The 20,250-nt window shown below is 43.4% G+C and overlaps 1 protein-coding gene across 3 annotated transcripts in view; it reads left to right on the top strand.

Moving 5' to 3' along the window:
- SLC6A11 (solute carrier family 6 member 11) overlaps positions 1 to 20,250 on the top strand; it is a 310,046-nt gene that overhangs the window by 276,884 nt on the left and 12,912 nt on the right. For all 3 annotated transcript variants that reach the window (XM_030207198.1, XM_030207197.1, XM_030207199.1), the window contains 3 exons: positions 7,635 to 7,747; positions 8,828 to 8,965; positions 19,271 to 19,373. In XM_030207198.1, the coding sequence (XP_030063058.1) occupies positions 7,635 to 7,747; positions 8,828 to 8,965; positions 19,271 to 19,373 (354 nt within the window). The remainder of the gene's footprint in view (positions 1 to 7,634; positions 7,748 to 8,827; positions 8,966 to 19,270; positions 19,374 to 20,250) is intronic.

The raw sequence follows: 20,250 nt of genomic DNA, 5'->3' as shown, positions 1-20,250 counted from the left end.
ACACACACACACACACACAAAAAAAGATTGAATTGCTTCTCTTCAAAGAAACTGCATTTTGCTGCTCTATCTTGCTTGCCAAGGAAGTCTGAAGCCAGGCAGTTTCACGGGTATTGCCATGGCAACTCTTCCTTGATTTTGAAACTAGAGGTCACCGGGTTCTGAAATTGTAGCAAAATGCTAAGCAAACTGAGGGGGTTGTCACAGTGTAGTAAAAATCATTACAGTTTTTGAATAGAAACAAGGTTAAGTTTCCAGGGGTTCTACTGATCTGTGAGCAGTATGTGCCAGACTTCAGTAAATTGCAGGAAATCAGTTTTCAGCTTTGATGTTAATAGCTTTATAACACAACTTGACCAAAACAAAGGAGCACTTTAGGGAATCTTTTAAGGTGCGCTAGCATTTTTAGCTCACTCTAAGAATTAGCATGCGCTAAACACTAACCCCCCTGTTTGCTAAAGCTTACCTCGAGTTATCTGCAGCAGAGCCCATTTTATTCCTGCTGCAGATAAGTCGAGGTAAGCTTTAGAAAACAATCCCCTAAGACACCCATTTTATTCTTATGGGTGTCAGCGTTTGGCGTTCTAATTTTTAGCATGAGCTAAAAATGCTAGCTCACCTCAGCAAAAGACCCCCTTAGTGACCATGAATAATGTCATAGTAGCCAAGTATTCATTAACCATTGATTCCTGAAATAATAAATTAAAAAGTAACACAGCAGGCCTCAATTTTGGAAAAAGATATCTGCAAGCTAAAAATGTGAGAAATAGGATGTTCACTGGGAAAAATGTTCAGTTTCTATTTAGATTTTTTTTCAATTGGCTTTTTCACAATTTTGGGACTTTAGTGATTTGTTTCATGTATTCATATTAATAACTATTTTAAATACATACAAATCAATTTTACGAGCTATTAAGTTGTAGGTAAACCTGAATTAGATCCTTATTGTATGCACTGTCAGGAATACTTACTTAATGGTGCCTGCCTTGCTACTGTGCACTAAAAGCAGCACTGGCCAAAAATAGAGGTTTAACCACTGATTCAATCAAAAGAATCTTTATTAGATAACCTGACACAACCATGTTTCAGCACGATGCTTGCGTTAGGGGTCCAGTGGGAAAGCCAACTCAATGTCAACCTGCTACATTTTAGATGTCCCCTTCAAAGTTAGGGTGATGGTGGCTTTATTTTTAGCATGGCTTTCCCACTTGACTCCTGATGCAGGCCTCATGCCGAAACATGACCATGTCGGGTCAGCTAATAAAGATCCTTTTGAGTGAACCTTTTGGCCTTCTCTGCTTTCCCCCAAATTCTATGTATCGCACCTTAATTTCCGTGCAGAAATCGAAATGTATTCTACAACAATGTGTGTATCTTAACTGGTTAACTAGCATTTGTTGCATTTGTATCCCACATTTTCCCACCTATTTGCAGGCTCAATGTGGCTTACATTGTACCATAATGGCGATCGCCAATTCTGGATCAAGAAATACAGAGTGGTATTGTAGTAAAGTTCATACATGACAAAGAGGGGCATAATTGAACGAAAACGTCTATCTCCATGGGCGTTTATCTCCGAGAACGGGTCCGTGAAGGGGCGGACCGAACCGTACAGTATGTTCGAAAAAAAATAGACGTCCATGTTTTATTCGACAATTTATGAGCTGGGCGTTTTTGTTTTTCAGTGATAATGGAAAATGAAAGCGCCCAGCTCAAAAACGAATAAATCCAAGGCATTTGTTCGTGGGAGGGGCCAGGATTCGTAGTGCACTGGTCCCCCTCACATGCCAGGACACCAACCGGGCACCCTAGGGGGCACTTTTACAAAAACAAAAAAAAAGGTAAAAGAGCTCCCAGGTGCATAGCACCCTTCCCTTGTGTGTTGAGCCCCCCAAATCCCCCTCAAAACCCACTGCCCACAAGTCTACACCATTACTATAGCCCTAAGGGGTGAAGGGGGGGCACCTACATGTGGGTACAGTGGGTTTGGGGGAGTTGGATGACTAACCACCTTATAATTGAAAGAGAAAAACGCCTAGATTTCGACCCAAATCGGGAGATAGATGTTTATCTCACAAAAACGAATAAATCGGTATAATGGAAAGCCGATTTTGGACGTTTTCAACTGCACTCCATCGCGGAAGCGTACAAAGTTGACGGGGGCGTGTCGGAGGCGTGGCGAAGGTGGAACTGGGGCGTGGTTATCGGCCGAGGAGAGATGGACGCCTTTCGCCGATAATGGAAAAAAAGTATGCGTTTGTAGCTAGAATTTAGGGCACTTTTTCTGGACCCTGTTTTTCCATGAATAAGGCCCCAAAAAGTGCCCTAAATGACCAGATTACCCCCAGAGGGAATCGGGGATGACCTCCTCTGACTCCCCCAGTGGTCACTAACCCCCTCCCACCACAAAAAAATGATGTTTCACAACTTTTTATTTTCACCCTCAAATGTCATACCCACCTCCCTGGCAGCAGTATGCAGGTCTCTGGAGCAGTTGTTAGGGGGTGCAGTGGACTTCAGGCAGGTGGACCCAGGCCCACCCCCCCTACCTTTTACAATTGTGCTGCTTAATGCTTAGTCGTCCAACCCCCCAAACCCACTGTACCCACATCTAGGTGCCCCCCCTTCACCCCTTAGGGCTATAGTAATGGTGTAGACTTGTGGGCAGTGGGTTTTGAGGGGGATTTGGGGGGGGCTCAACACACAAGGGAAGGGTGCTATGCACCTGGGAGCTCTTTTACCTTTTTTTTCTGTTTTTGTAAAAGTGCCCCCTAGGTGCCCGGTTGGTGTCCTGGCATGTGAGGGAGACCAGTGCACTACGAATCCTGGCCCCTCCCACGAACAAATGCCTTGGATTTATTCGTTTTTGAGCTGGGCGTTTTCATTTTCCATTATCACTGAAAAACAAAAACGCCCAGCTCACAAATTGTCGAATAAAACATGGACGTCTATTTTTTTTCAAACATACGGTTCGGTCCACCCCTTCACGGACCCGTTCTCGGAGATAAATGCCCATGGAGATAGACGTTTTCGTTCAATTATGCCCCTCCATGCATTAAGCAGCACAATTGTAACAGGTAGGGGGGAGATGGGCCTGGGTCCACCTGCCTGAAGTCCACTGCACCCCCTAACAACTGCTCCAGGGACCTGCATACTGCTGCCAGGGAGGTGGGTATGACATTTTGAGGGTGAAAATAAAAAGTTATGAAACATCATTTTTTGTGGTGGGAGGGGGTTAGTGACCACTGGGGGAGTCAGGGGAGGTCATCCCCGATTCCCTCTGGGGGTAATCTGGTCATTTAGGGCACTTTTTGGGGCCTTATTTGTGGAAAAACAGGGTCCAGGAAAAGTGCCCTAAATTCTAGCTACAAACGCATACTTTTTTTCCATTATCGGCGAAAGGCGTCCATCTCTCCTCGGCCGATAACCACGCCCCAGTTCCACCTTTGCCACACCTCCGACACACCCCGTCAACTTTGTACGCTTCTGCGATGGAGTGCAGTTGAAAACGTCCAAAATCGGCTTTCCATTATACCGATTTATTCGTTTTTGTGAGATAAACGTCTATCTCCCGATTTGGGTCGAAATCTAGGCGTTTTTCTCTTTCAATTATAAGGTGGAAAGTAAATTAAGCAGTCAAGTGTTAAAGATTCTTTTCCTGAATAAAAAATTCAGTGGTATTGCGTTAAAGTTCAGTAATTGACAGAGTAGGTGAAGTAGTCAAGTACTGAAAGTTCATTTTTGTCTATTTCTAGTACTGGTTTCGTTGTCTGGTATTTAGGATGGATCAATTGTGGTATGCCTTTTTGAACAGGTTGGTTTTTAGTAATTTTCGGAAGTTTGTAAGGTCATGCATTGATTTTATGGTGTTTGGTAGTGCATTCCATAATTGCGTGCTTATGTATGAGAAGCTGGATGAATAGGTTGATTTATATTTTAGTCCTTTGCAGCTAGGGTAGTGGAGGTTCAGGAATGTTCGTGCTGACCTTTTTGTGTTCCTGGTTGGTCAGTCTATGAGGTCTGTCATGTAGATTAGAGCTTCGCCGTGAATAATTTTGTGTACCAGGGTGCAGATTTTGAACGCAATACATTCTTTAATTGGCAGCCAGTGTAATTTTTCTTTTAGGGGTTTGGCGCTTTCGTATTTTGTTTTTCCAAAAATGAGTCTGGCTGCTGTGTTCTGTGCAGTTTGGAGTTTCTTAATGATTTCTTCTTTGGATGTTAACAAGCAATTATCAGCACAAATTGGCATTAATTAAGAATTACATGCACAATCCACAAAGTGTATTCTGTAATGTGATGCACGTAAATTTCAAGTGGCATAGTTGAAAAGGGGTGTGATTATGGGTGTGGAATGGGTGGGTCATGGGCATTTAGAAAATCTATGCACATTATTATAGAATACACCTACTCTGCATCAGAATTTGGCGTATTCTATAAAACGTAAGCATACTTTAGAGAATACCCCTAGGCATATCTTTTTTGCCAGGTGCCATATATAGAATCTATTTTGGTATTGTTTGAAAAGATCCTTTCTTCTTTGTTTTGTCACTATGCACTAAAATATAATGGGGCCATTTTACTAAGCTGAGTAAGTGTCTGCGCGCGTCCAATGCTGATACCTGGTACACATTTGTACCAGGTATCAGCAGGCATAAATCTTGTGCCTGAAGTTAAGTGTAAGAATCGGTGCTAAGTGCTATTCTATAAAGGGCACACACCAATGGTGTAGCTACATGGGGCCACAGGGGCCTGGGCCCCCCAAAGATTTGCTCTGAGCCCCTAGTTTGGCTGGCGGGAGTCTCCAACCCCTGGCAGCTCAGCTGGTGGGGGTTGGGGACCCCCACCAGCCAAGGTATTTGTGGTGGTGGTGCTTCAGCTGGCAGGGGTTGAGGACCTCTGCCAGCCAAGATATATACAGAAGCAGCAGTGGGTGGGGAGTGGCAGGGCAGCAAGGCAGCGAGGTAGCGGAGGGGGTGGTGGCAGGGCGGAGGACCAAAATGTGCCCCCCCACCTTGGACTCTGGACTCCTTCCACCTCGAGGTCTGGCTACGCCCCTGGCACACACCCTTTAGTGGAGTGGAGGCATAGCCTAGTGGTTAGTGCAGTGGACTTTGATCCTGGGGAACTGAGTTTGATTCCCACTGCAGCTCCTTGTGATTCTGGGCAAGTCACTTAACCCTCCATTGCCCCTGGTACAAAAAAATAAGTACCTGAATATGTAAACCACTTTGAATGTAGTTGCAAAAACCACAGAAAGGCAGTATATCAATTCCCTTTCCCCCCTTCCTCCCCTTTATAGAATAGCGCAAAACACCTTTTTTTGTACCCATTTTACAGCATCATTTATAGAATTCCCTCCATATTGTGCAAGGCAAATGAAGGCGTTTCTGATGACAAGATAAATGCCTCACCCTGATACCTAGAGAGGGAAAGTGAAGGTGCCCTAGGGGAGCTGTGTGAGTATTAGTGTTGGACTGATGAGTGTAGGGATGAGTTGGTATGTAAGAAAAAGGGACTGTATTATTATTAGAACAGGATCTGTTTGTAAAGAAAACCAGAATTTTGGATAGAGGGGACTTTCTGTTCCTCTCTTTCTCTGTTTTTTTTTTTTTTTTTGGGGGGGGGGGGGTGTCCTCTGTGCTATACAAGGCTGCCATTACAGGCTTTGCCCAAGAAAGGGCTGGAATTTAAAAGGAGCTAGGATACAGGGACATTTCTCTGTGTTTGAGAGGAGGGGTTTTCCATACTGTTGAGCAAGGCTGCAGTTACAGGTCTCTGCCACAGGAGGCCGAGGTTAAAAATAAGTTAATATTGAGTGATTCCTCTGTTCTGAGAAACTTATCAGTGTAGATCAGCAGACAGAAGATTGAAATCCTAATGGAGACAAGTTCACAGTGGTATTTATTTGGATTTTTCTGAGGAAAAGGGAGGAAAGTCTCACCTGCAAACACCTTTCTGCCCACATACTTAAGGGACTGATGGAGCTGGTCCAGAGGGGGACTCCTGAGGCCCCAAACTTAGGGATGCTCACAAAGGGGGCATTACAGCTATAATATATCCATTGCAAGGCTGTTCCATCATGCAGTGGCGTAGCCAGTATGGGGCCTGGGCCCCATAGATTTGCCCCTGGACCCCCCTGCCGATGACCCTCTCGACCCCCCCTCCCATCGCCAACCCGCCGTCGCCTACCTTTGCTGGCGGGGGACCCCAACCCCCGCCAGCCAAGGTCCTCTTCTTCCCAATCCCGTGCAAGGTTTCGTTCTAGTCTGACGTCCTGGACATACAACGTGCAGGACATCAGACTAGAATGAAGCCTTGCGTGGGATTGGGAAGAAGAGGACCTCAGCTGGCAGGGTTTGGGGTCCCCCGCCAGCAAAGGTATGCGACGGTGGGTTGGCGATGGGAGGGGGGGTCGAGAGGGTCGTCGGCGGGGGGGGGGGGTCAAAGTTGGTGGTGGGGGGTTCGGCAATGGCGGGGGGAGGCCAAAGTTGGTGGTGGGGGGGGGTCGGCAATGGAAGGGGGGTCAAAGTTGGTGGCGGGGGGTTCAGCAATGGCGGGGGCGGGGGCGGTGGCGGCGGCAGCGCCGGGGGGGCTAAAATGTATCCCCTTACCTCGGGCTCTGGACCCCCCTCCCGCCGAAGTCTGGCTACGCCCCATGCTGCCATTGCCCTTTCCATGAAAGAATATTTCCTTATGTTACTTCTGAATTTGCTTTTTTCAGCCTCATACTTTGACCTTTTATTCTAGAAATTTCTTTCTTCATTTCCAATTTAAAAAAAAATCTTGACTCTTTAGCCTGTCTTTAGCTCTGAAATGTTTGAATGATATATATTTTATATCTATCACTTTGCTTGTTTTTGAGCATCAACATATTTAGATCCTTAAACATTACATATCTCAAACAAATATCATGTACACCTGTAGCAAGTTAATGTGTGAGAATGTGATTAGAATCGTTTACTGGTTATTTTTATTCAGCCCGTGGCAGTAAGCATTTTTGCAAATGCAGGCTGCTGAGGCTGGTTTAACCCCTGATATTCATTGCCAGGTCATATCCAACTACCAGCACTGAATATCTAGGCCTTGGGCAGCTGCCAGAAGTTATCTGGATACCAGTGATATTCAGTGGCAGCACCCGGATAGATGTCCAGGAAGGTTGGGACCTCTAAACTGAACGGGAGCCCTCCATCTACAGCCCTGCCATGGAATGGTGCTTTTTCACTATCACATTTTCAAACCTGCCTGTCTCTAGTAATTAAAACAGCACCCCCTACTGGCAGCAATGCAGTTGGAGGACTCCCACTCAGCTTAGAAGGAACAGTGTGGTTGGGATTGCAATTTTTGTGGTCCAACCTACCTGGATAGTTATCTGGTTGCTGACAGTGAATTTCAATAGTGCCTGAACAACTCCAGGCTCTGCCTTTGCTCCACCCTTGGACTGCCCCAGCAATAAGCAGATAGTGTTGCAGTGATCTGTGCAGATATTTACTGGCCCTTCCTGGTTAAATGTTGCTGAATAACTGCCCGGGACCTGGTCATCATGAGTTTACTAGTATCAATCCCTTACTCTTTAGCATTCAGAATCATTTATTTGAATATTTGTTACTGTGATAGCATGTTTTGCTTTCCAGGGCCCGGTCTGGCCTTCATTGCTTATCCAAAAGCAGTTACCATGATGCCTCTTGCACCACTATGGGCTGCTCTGTTTTTCATGATGCTTATATTTCTTGGACTCGACAGTCAGGTAAGATAATGTACTCATTTTAAGATAAATGATCATATTTACTAATTTATCTATCTATAAATAACATAGAGATATATAGCTAGAGACACATATACTTACAGAGCAAAACTAACCTTTCAATTATTTTGGACCCCTTTAGAGTGTATTTCTCTATTGCCATTAATTCTGGGAATGTCTTCCGTCCCCAGTAAGCATTTTCCTTCTACCTAATTCCTCTAGATCCTAATTTTCAGAGAGCATAGGGCACTGCAAAGTCATTTTCAAGTGGAAACTTCTCATTGAAAATCCCATGGCAACCAGTGCCATGGGTTGCTTTGAAGCCCATATACTTAGCAAACTCAGGGGGTGTTTTACTAAAGCTTAGCTCGAGTTATTTATTCCTATGGGCCCTGGTGCAGATAACTCGAGCTAAGCTTTAGTAAAAGATCCCCTCAATGTCTGAGATGAAACAGAATGTGGATAGATTTTAAAATGGAATGACCTTTGAAGTCATGACCTTTGACTATTGAATGACCTTTGAAGTCAGAATGATTAAATATTTTCACATCCACCGGACAGGACTTAACAAAGATCTGGGGTTTCTAGCACATTATAAACCATAAAATTGTACTGCTTTGTCACCCTCCTGTCTCCATGCATATCCCCCTGTCCCTCTTCCTAGCTCTCACCTATCCACCCTCATCCTGTTAGACTGTCACTAGAATGCTTTGATGTTTCACTTATATATACTGTCATCTACCAACATTTGCTTATTTCCGATCTGACGAAGGGCAACCTTCGAAAGCTGATCAAGAAATGTATAAAGTTATGTCCAATAAAAAAGGAATCATCTTATTTTCTTTTCCATGTTTTATTTTGTTTTATTTCTATTGATTACCTTTAAAAGTGGACTAACACGGCTACCACACCTCTCTACTCAAAATGAAATCCCTATCCCTTTTCCTGGCAGAGAAGAAAGAGTTTCAAATGGGGATTTTCTATGGATAAACACTCATTTACCCACAAACATCTTGTATTTTAAAAATATATCCCATTCATGATGTAAGAAACCAATTATTTATAACCATTTTCTTATTATAGTTTGTATGTGTGGAAAGCTTGGTCACAGCTGTGGTGGACATGTACCCAAAAATTTTCCGAAGAGGTTACAGAAGGGAACTCTTGATTCTTGCTCTTTCTGTGGTGTCGTACTTCATTGGATTAATAATGCTAACAGAGGTAAGTTGTGGTGTGTTCTCTCTACATATATGGGTCAATATTCAACAGCATTTATGTTGGCAATGCTAACTGCTAGGAATCAACATGAAAAATTAAGAGGTTTGTTTACTGAGTTTCTGAAAGTTTCCCGATTCCTAGGTGGTTTTTCAGTTCCTTTCACATATTCCTTTTTTATGTACACATTAGGGGTAATTCTGTAAAGAGGGGGCCAAAGTTTAGGAACAAAAACCATGCGTAAGTGACAAGAATACCACTTGTGCACATGCTCAAGTGAATACCAATATTCCGGCTACACACTATTCTATAAAATGGCTCCTAAATGCGATGGGTGGAGTTTGGGAAGGGTGAACAGTAGCACATGTACATGATAGAATATTATAATTTAGGCATATTTATTAGCAATCTAGATGTGGGCATTTACTCCAGCTTTATGGCTCGTTTAAGTGGCTAAGCCTAAGTTATATGAATGTATTGGCATGTTACGCTAGCAGTAAAATAGGTGCTTATTTTCCTTTATAGCATAGACTCCAAATAGGTGCCATCTTGGCACCTAAAAAATAAGCACCCATTTACAGAATTGCTTCCAAGTGTACACTCTATAAGTTTTGTAGGTGACAAATCAATTGTATCTGGGTTTAAAAAAGGTTTGGACAAGTTCCTGGAGGGAAAAGGCCATAGTCTGCTATTGATATAGATGTGAGAAGCCACTGCTTACCCTGGGATTGGTAGCATGCAATCTTTCTACTTTGTAGGTTTCTGCCAAGTATTTGTGACCTGGCTTGGCCACTGCTGGAAGCAAGATACTGGGCTAGATGGACCATTGGTCTGACCCTGTATAGCTATTCTTATGTTCTTATGTTGTACATGGTTTCATTTGTATATATGTTCTCTTAGGCTTCCTTGACTGGCTTCATGATTGTTGAGGTTGTCTGGGTCTTGCCACTTGGATGCAGCAAGACCCAGACAACTGCAACAATCATAATTTGTAGGTATATTTCATGCTTGAACTTACATTTTTTAGGTACCTAACCAACCAAATCCACATCCTTACTTAACCGCATATGAGTGCTTAATAGGTAAATTTGGTTTCTACAAGTCAATATACAGCCACTGTTTATCCATTTAAATTTAGAAGGGAGACAGAATATCTGTGGTTTGGACCAAACATTATGCAGATAGTAGCAATATTCAGCATAGGCGTAGTTTGACTGTTTCATTTGGGGGGGCAAAGAATGGGCAGAGCATATTAGCATATCATTTGCATATATACATATGCAAATGAATATGCTAATATGGAGGAAGGAATTGAAATTTACAGGCAAAATATCACAGATGCACATTTCAAAAAGCTGACACATTTCGATTAATAAATTATGAATAAAATACTTTTATCTACCTTTGTTGTCTGATCATTTAGTTTTTCTATTTGCTTTGGTCCCAGTTTCTTGTTTTATGCAGTGTCTTCTTTCCAGTAGGCTTCCCTCTGCTCCCCACCCTCCCAGTCCCATCCATCTCTTGCTCCTTCCCTCTGCTGCCCACCCTCCCAGTCCCATCCATCTCTTGCTCCTTCCCTCTGCTCCCCACCCTCCCAGTCCCATCCATCTCTTGCTCCTTCCCTCTGCTCCCCACCCCTCCCAGTCCCATCCATCTTCTGTTCCTTCCCTCTGCTCACCATCCCTCTGTCCCATCCATCTTCTGCTCCTTCCCTCTGCTGTGCCTGACCTCTCCCAATCCCATCCATCTCCTGGTCCATCCCTCTGCTTCCCACCCCTCCATCTCTTGCTCCTTCCCTCTGCTCCCCACCCCTCCCAGTCCCAACCATCTCTTGCTCCTTCCCTCTGCTCCCCACCCCTCCCAGTCCCATCCATCTTCTATTCCTTCCCACTGCTCACCATCCCTCCGTCCCATCCATCTTCTGCTCCTTCCCTCTGCTGTGCCTGACCTCTCCCAATCCCATCCATCTCCTGGTCCATCCCTCTGCTCCCCACCCCTTCCAGTACCATCCATCTTCCCTCTGCTCCCCACCCCTCCCAGTTCCATCCATCTTCCTTCTACTGCCCCCCCCCCCCGCGAGGTCCAAGACCGTGACTCCGTTTACCCCCTCTCTTCCTCCCTCCCTCCGGTGCAGGCAACAGTCTTCAGCTTTTTCAGCATTCCTGGCAACGGTAGCGATGTACACGCTGCCTTCGGTCTGCCCCAGAAGCCTTCTCTTCAAGTTCCTGTTCCCACCTATGCGGGAACAGGAACTTGAAGAGAAGGCTTTGGGGCAGAGCCGAAGGCAGCGTGTACATCGCTACCGCTGCCAGGAACGCTGAAAAAGACTGCTGCCTGCGCCGGAGGGAGGGAGGAAGAGAGAGGGGTAGACGGACACGCTCCTCTCCGTCCGCTTGGCTTCCCTGCCCTCTCTGTCTGCGTCCCGCCTTCCTCTGAGGAAGGCGGGACGCAGACAGAGAGGGCAGGGAAGCCAAGCGGATGGAGAGGAGCGCGTGCCTGCATGTGTTTTTTTTTTTTTTAACTAATGGCGCGGCGGCGCCTCGTCGTCGTTTGGGGGGGCATTGCCCCCCCTCGCCCCCCCCCCCCAGTCTACGCCTATGATATTCAGCCACACTGGGGATAATTTTATAGCAATATTGCCTATATTTAGATCCTTAATCACTTAGTGGGTGCTTGCTATAGAATATCTTTCTAATAGTCTAAATACAAAGCAAGTATACTCTCTTTATAGGAGGAAAAAGACTTCAGATTCTTGCAAACGCCCTTATCGGTATTACATTGAATTGCAAGCTGCCACCCCTCCTGTGCAGATCAGGTGCAGAATCGTCATTAGTCTGAAACAACCTCCTCTTTTTATCTTTATGTCCAGATTTACTTCTTGTGCAGCATTATATTTTCTTAGTACACTTCTCTATCTTGATAAACACATTCTATTAAACTTCATTAATTCAACACTTATCTGGGCTGTAGACAAGCTTCATCGGGAGCACTCAACAGAGAGCCTCCGTTTCTCTATTGCTTCCTCAGGAGTTGTATCCTCGATAGCTACATATGCCCTATGGATTAAAATACAGTCTTATAATTTAAGAAAGTGGATCGTGGAGAGTCTGCTTATACTTCTGTTCAATTTGGAGGAGCTTACCTTCTATCTATATTTAGATCCACAATCCGCTGGAGTCAATATATCGCTCCTAGCATTCTGCACCAAAATCCAAGCATATTTTATAACAATGGGTGTAACTTGATTGGCTTAATAAGCCAACCAACGTTTTTAACAGCACTTAACAAGCAATAATGAGCACAAATTGGCAATAATTAGAATTTAGACGTACAACTTGTAAGCATATCCTGTAATGCACAGTGCCTAAATTCTAATAGTGGAGCCAAATAGGGGCATGGTTATGGGTGGGGAAATGGGTGTTTCATTAGCGTTCCAAACTTTACATGCACTGTTATAGAATATGCCCCTCTGCACCGAAATCTATATGCTGGTATTTATGTCACATTCCCCTTAGTGTAAATGGATGCGCGTAGTTCTAAGCACTGGGATATCAAATAAGCGTATTCTATATACCGCACCTAAATAAAACACCACTTATAGAATACACTTAGGTGGAAATTTATTCTATGTGAACTTTTCAGGCCCCATATATAGAATCTAGCCCAAGTGAGGGGGGAAGAGTGGGGAGGATGTCTTCAAAAGTATGGGGGACCTAGAATCTTGGGGGCTGGAGCTGGATGGGGTCTCAGCTGGGAGGGGGGGAGAAGAGCTAGTGCCAGGGGGAGGGGACTGTGACTCTGCTGGCCTGGGAGCATTGGGCCATGGCTTTGCAGCCTGATGCTCCCAGGGATTGTTTTACTGTGATTTTAGGGCCCTAATGCGGCTTGCGGTATATCACCACAAGGTACATTAAGGTATTTGCATAGTAATGAGATGCAAAACATACATTTATATGTTTTGCATCTCATTATTGTTTAACCCATGGCAATTTAAATATCACCTTGGTATTTTTAGTTAAGAGGCTTTGAAACTGTTTAAGTCATGTTAAGGGCCAAATAATGTGACCTAAAGCCTAACACAGCTTAATGAATTCCCCCCCTAAATGATGCTTTAGCTTCTTTATTTATTTTATTTGTTATATTTGTATCCCACATTTTCCCAGCTATTTGCAGGCTCAATGTGGCTTACATAGTGCTGGAGAGGCGTTCGCCGACTCTGGTATAACAAATACAAGATGATGCTGTGGTAAAATAAGGTTCATGTGGAAATAAGGTTCCGTAGAGCGGAAGAGTTATGCTATGTCCATTACGTGGTTTGGTTTCGTTGTGTTGCAGAGTTCAGATATTTACGTTGGATCGGTAGGGTATGCCTTTTTTAACAGGTTGATTTTTAGTGATTTCCGGAAGCTTAGGTGGTCATATGTTGTTTTCGCAGCTTTTGGTAGTGCGTTCCACAGTTGTGTGCTTATGTAGGAAAAACTGGATGCATATGTTGATTTATATTTAAGTCCTTTGCAGCTTGGGTAGTGGAGATTTAGATATGTTCATGTTGATCCGGATGTGTTTCTGGTTGGTATGTCTTTGAGGTCTGTCATGTATCCCGGGGGCTTCACCGAAGATAATTTTATGAACCAGGGTGCAGATCACAAAGTTACAACTCATGATACCTACTAATAAAACTGAGTACACAAGCATCCTTGAATGCCTAGACTCAAAACTAGGGGAATGCCCAGCAGATCGATCATGGACCAAGTTTGACACGATATCTTCTGATGAATTCTCAAAATGGCTCGGAAAATACGCTAAGTCACAATGCAAATTGGACGTTTGCCCCAATAGCCTAATAAGATCAGCCCCCAAACAATTCAAAAAAGACCTTACGAAGCACATAAACTACAGGCTTCAAAACGGCCTCTTTCCCACGGAGAAAGGAAACATCCTACTTACCCCACTGCCAAAAGATGCGAAGAAAAGCACAACGGACCTAACTAACTATCGCCCAGTAGCATCTATCCCACTCATAACTAAACTCATGGAGGGCATAGTGACGAAACAACTCTCTGATTACCTAACCGAACATTCAATTCTGCACAAATCTCAGTCAGGATTACGGACAAATCACAGCACCGAAACGGTACTAGTGTCGGCAATGAACGCTTTCAAACAAGCAATTGCAGTCTAGCGCCTTCGACATGGTTAACCATGAAATACTATTACATATACTAGAATAGTTCAGAGTAGGAGGCACAGTTCTCAAATGGTTCAAAGGATTCCTGACCACAAGATCATACCAAGTCACAACCAATGCGGACACATCATCCCCATGGACACCTGAATGCGGAGTTCCCCAAGGATCCCCATTATCACCAACAATCGTGTAGATCTTGAATGTGGTCCGTTCTTTAAGTGGGAGCCAGTGTAGTTTCTCTCTTAAGGGTTTTGCACTTTCATATTTTGTTTTTTCAAATATGAGTCTGGCTGCGGTATTCTGGGCTGTTTGAAGTTTCTTGACATTCTGTTCTTTACAGCCGGCGTAGAGTGCATTGCAGTAGTCCAGGTGGCTTAATACCATTGACTGTGCCAGGTTGCGAAAGATGAATCTTGGGAAAAAAGGTTTTACTCTTTTAAGTTTCCACATGGAGTGGAACATCTTCTTAGTTGTATTCTTCACGTGGTTATCGAGTGTGAGATTTCAATCAGTGGTGATTCCAAGACTTTTCAGTGTATTTGAGACGGGAAGGGAAACGTTTGGTATGGTTATGGTAATGAATTTATTTGTGTTATGTTGTGAGGTGAGTATAAGACATTGTGTTTTTTCTGCGTTGTTTTAACTGAAATGCATCCTCCGAGGAGTGCATTATTTGGAAGCTTTGGTTGATCTCGTTGGAGATTTCCTTTGGATCATGTTTAAACGGGATGTATATCGTGACATCATCTGCATATATGTATGGGTTGAGGTTTTGGTTGGCCAGTAGCTTGGCTAAGGGTATCATCATTAGGTTGAAGAGGTTTGGCGAGAGGGGGGATCCTTGGGGAACTCTGCATTCAGGTGTCCATGGGGCTGATATAGCCTTGTTAGTTGTTACTTGGTATGATCTTGAGGTCAGGAATCCTCTAAACCAGTTAAGAATGTTACCTCCAATTCCAAAGTATTCTAGGATATGTAGTAATATTCCATGGTTGACCATATCAAAGGCACTGGACATGTCGAATTGTAAAAGAAGTATGTTGTTGCCAGTTGCAATTGCTTGTTTAAATTTATTCATTAAGGTCACTAGTACTGTTTCAGTGCTGTGGTTCGACTGAAATCCTGATTGAGATTCGTGAAGAATTGAGTATTTATTTATTTAGGTAGTTAGTGAACTGTTTCGTCACTACGCCCTCAATAAGTTTGGTTATCAGCGGGATAGATGGGAATAACATTCAGCATAAGGGGATCCTCGACATGCTCATCTTCAAATGTGGTATATATCATTCAATTCAAAAAGCGTGAAGAAGGGAGCTATATTGGATGAACCAGCCAGATGCTAAAGAACAGAATCAATTTACATAGACATCATATTAAACATCATAAGCTGGATGTCACATCTGTTGGACAACTCTTTACAAAACCAGAACACTGCATCAAGGATTTTATGGTGAGAATACCAAAAGGAAATTTTAAGACAATCCAGGATCATAAGACCTTTGAAGTATTTTGACATCCACCAGTTAGGACTTAACAAAGATCTGGGGTTTTTTATCCCATTATAAACCAAAAATTTATACTACTTTGTCACCCTCTTATGTTTGTCACCTAACCCACCCTACCCAATTCCTGTGAGACTGTCATTGGAATGCTTTTGTGTATCACATATTTATTCTGATATTTGTCAACATTTGCTCATTTGTGATCTGAATAAAAAGGATTACCTTGAAAAGCTAATCAGAAATGTATTGTTCAATAAAAATGGCATCATCTTATTTTCTTTTCTATGTTTTGTTTGGTTTCTATTTATTACCTTTAAAAGTGGACTAACACAGCTACCACACCACTTTACGAAAAAAAAAATCCACAAACCATTATTAATCTGGTGGACTTGGGAAGCCTTTTGTATATTCTTGGGATCTTGTTGGATACCCATGACCCAAATTTTCCACTGCTGTCGACAGGATATTGGGTTGGATGCAACTGAGATCGGATTCAAAATGCCATTTCTCATGTTCGTCTTGCAGTGTGCCACAGTTTATATGAGAGAACACTCCAAGATTTGCCTGAATTACATACCCACTTGTTGTATATATGTAATGGGTGCCATCTCAAACAGAGATGATACCAAGACAGAGTCTTTTCCAATGGTTGAACTGATACTGTGTGAATTTGCCAGACCACTAATCATTGTTCCTTCATGACTAAAGCCAAAAAGAAAGTCAAATTCTTATGAAAACCTTAGACATTGGGTTATAATAATTATATGTGACTTGTTAGTCATTGGTCATTCATCTGCACAGTCTCAACAGTATGATATTCATACTGGTTTTGTGCATTGAATCCACTATATTTAGATCTTTTTCATCCAAGGAGATGACCTTGCAAATGATTAGGGCAGGCTGACACAAACAGGCTCAGACATGCTAAAAGAAATTGAAAGGAGAGAGGGGAGTGTAGAAAATGTGGGAAGAAGGGAAGAGGAGAAGGATTATGTAGGTGAAGCAGGTATAGACAGAATTAGGCATAGACCAATGGCATTTAAGGGGAGGAGTATAGGGAGAGGGCAAGAGTAAGAATTAGAGATAAGCAGGAGGCTTCCTGACTCCATATTATCAGCAAGCTGCTTGCCTTGCAACCCACCCACCCCTGAAGGTAGTTTGGTTAGGTCAGAGCCTTTTTCATCATTTCAGTGATAGGGAGGTAATCAAAAGACACAGAAAGCAGAGTACTGAAAGGCTATCCAAAGAAGGAGTGAGTTGGCATAAAGACAGATGTGACAAAACCAGCAAGTGTATGCTTCTTGTCTTCTATGGAAGGAAAACCAAACTCACTGGTGATGATGGAAGAAGTCATAGGAAGCTGTCACATACCCCAGCCTTTGATGGTTGGAGAATTAGTGAAGTAAAAGTTGTGAAGAGGCAAGATGACCTTTGATGGCAGCTCTTGAGGGCAATGACAGTAACTGACTTTTACAGTCAGTACCTACGTGAGTATGTAATTAGATCAAGTACTACATGAAGAAGTAAAAGAGAGTGTCAGTGGGCCTCAATGGTTGTGTGTCTCAAGGAATAGTTTTTGTTAGATATTAAGTTATATACTGCTACTTATGACTGATGAATGTTTAATTCTGTTTAATGTTATTGCAATGTTTCAAGTGGATAATTGTATTGCTGCTGCAGCCAAACAATAAAATTCCACTCATCAAAAAAATACAGTTTTGTGTGGAGTAGTCTTTCCTTATGGGTTGAAAGGGCTGGGGAGGGGAGATTGGGGATGGAAGGGTAGGTTCCAACCCTGTTTGTGGTACACAGCTGATAGTACTATGTATTGGTATCGTAGAATTCAACAGGGAGAATGTGAGGCCCTTAAGCACAGTACTGAACTTCAACATCTGTAAGGTTATTGTACTTATCCAGCTCTGTCTGCTAAAAACTGACTAATAACTATTATTTGCTTGTCACCCATGCAGACAGTCTACACTGAAACAGATGTAACTGCCTGTTGGGTGTCTAATGCTTTGCATAGCATGCTGTAAGGCAGCCTTTCTATTTTTGGTCTTTGCCTTTCTCAGAGATTGGTGGTTTGGGCCGAAGAGAGAGTTTAAGAGATAGGACCACTGAGAGACAAAGCCGGGCCTGGGGCAGAGCTGCTGAGCTGTCCCCCCTCCCCCCCACCTGGGCCGCCGCTGCCGCCCCCACAAGGCCGCCACCGTCACCACCCTCACCAGGCTACCCCCAACACTGCTGCCCTCCTCCGCTGCCGCATCCCCACCCACTCACTGTGTCTGCTCTCTCCCTCAGTCTGTCTCTCTCCTGCTCCTGTGTGCTGGGACCCAGGTTATTGCATTAGCGCAGCTCTGCCATCACAGATCCTTCTTACTGCTGCAGCCCCTCCCACCTATGTGGAAATAGGAAGTACTTCACACAGGAGGAGGAGGGACGAGGCAGGAAGAAGGACCTATGATGACAGAGCTGCATTAATGCAATAGCCCAGGTCCCAGCACACAGGAGTAGGAGAGAGACAGACCGAGGGAGCAGAATGTTCTGCCTGTGTGCCTGCCTGCCACCAGAAGCTTTGTTAGCACCGCGCCTCCCTTGAAGGCTGGGCCTGGGGGAATCTTGCCCTCCTGCCCTCCCCCTTTCTCAGTGGTCCTATCAAGAGGTCATTATAGTGTGAAAAGAATATCTTCATTAGGTCACAAATGTTCTGCCTCATGATTTTTCAGATATTTATATTAAAGCTGGAGTCTTCCACTAGTAACCAGGAGGGGGGGGAAACCATGAAAGAAGGGCTCACTGTGTGTGAAATACTAACCCGGCAAGAGGCTTATTAGTGACTCAGATGCTCTGCCACTTGCTTGACAGACACATTATTTTAATTTTTACAATACATTGAACTGTAGGCCACCTAATTACTTTAAATCTATTCAACAACAATTCTAGTGCATTAGAGAATGGAAGGTCTCTATTAAGGAGCGAAGAAAGGCATTATAGAAACATGGTACAATAAGTAGCCTATGAGGCTGATTCCAGTGGGAACAATTTGATTCGTTGATGTTCTATTATGTTGCTAAGGGTTCATAAGACTTGTTTACAAACGAATGTACTGTGTCACAGCCATCTATTGTAAGGACATCTGCATATTCATGAGAGGAGCTTAAGAAGTTAGCAGTCTTTTCAAGGATTGGATTCTTTGTGCAGCAACTGTGAACGAATTAAAATGTAACCATGCGCACATCTCAGGAAAGCTCAAACACAAACTGCTGCTCGATCATCAGAATTTCAAGGACCATCTACTTTTCATTAGGGTTGTATTTGCAGTTTGGTTTTTTTTTTTTGTTTGGTTGTTGGGTTGTTTTTTTTTTTGTGAGTGTTTTTTGCTCCAGATGTTCAGACTATGCCAATGAAAATGCACTATACTGAAAGGGCCTAGCAAGACACAAACACTAAGGAAAATGTGCTTTCACAAAGACAAATCACTAGGAAATTGCTGCGTCTTATTATGGAAGGAACCCAGCATGATGAATATATTGTCAGAACTGCAATTAAAATCATATTTGCAATGTGACATGTTCTCATCAGGAGTCTAGTGCTGATATCTATTTTATTTTTATTTCCCAGGGTGGGATGTATGTTTTCCAACTATTTGATTCGTATGCTGCTAGTGGAATGTGCCTCCTTTTCGTTGCTATATTTGAATGTGTCTGCATAGGTTGGATTTATGGTAAGTCATTTTAGTGATGGTTTTATAAAAGAGTATTTCCATATGTACAGACTGCTTCTCTGGGGAAAGGTGGTCTAGAAATATGCAAATAAATCTATTTCTCTTATTTAAATTTATTCCATTCTCAAATTATTGGGGAAAAACACTCTTCACAAGGAACAGAATAATCCATATCATAGGATATAAAACAGCAAAATAGCAAAATAAAATAACCTAAAAACATCAGTTAACTAAAAGCACCTTTACAATAATTGCAGACCTCCCTGATATGCAATTATACATTATTTATGTTTTATCTTTTCACATAAACACTTTTAAAATCTACTTTCCCAAATGACCCTTTGTAAATAACATTTGTCAGCTAAATTTCCAGACTGAGAACCTAGCAGGCTTATTTTTGAAAGAGAAGGGCGTCCATCTTCCGACACAAATCGGGAGATGGGCGTCCTTCTCTCAGAGTCACCCAAATCGGCATAATCGAAAACCGATTTTGGGCGTCCTCAACTGCAGTCTGTCGCGGGGACTACCAAAGTTCACAGGGGCGTGTTGGAGGCGTAGTGAAGGCGGGACTGGAGCATGCTTAAGAGATGGGCGTCTTCAGCTGATAATGGAAAAAAGACGGGCGTCCCTGACGGGCATTTGGTCGACTTTACTTGGTCCATTTTTTTTTTCACGACAAAGCCTCAAAAATGTGCCCAAACTGACCAGATGACCTCCCCTTACTCCCCCAGTGGTCACCAACCCCCTCCCACCCTAAACATTTTTTAAAATTTTTTTTTTGCCAGCCTCAAATGTCATACCCAGCTCCATGACAGCAGTATGCAGGTCCCTGGAGCAGTTTTAGTGGGTGCAGTGCACTTCAGGCAGGCCGACCGAG

Source organism: Microcaecilia unicolor, chromosome 6, assembly GCF_901765095.1.
Source record: "Microcaecilia unicolor chromosome 6, aMicUni1.1, whole genome shotgun sequence".
Taxonomy (NCBI): Eukaryota; Metazoa; Chordata; class Amphibia; order Gymnophiona; family Siphonopidae; genus Microcaecilia; species Microcaecilia unicolor.
This window is presented reverse-complemented; position numbering and strand designations above follow the sequence as displayed.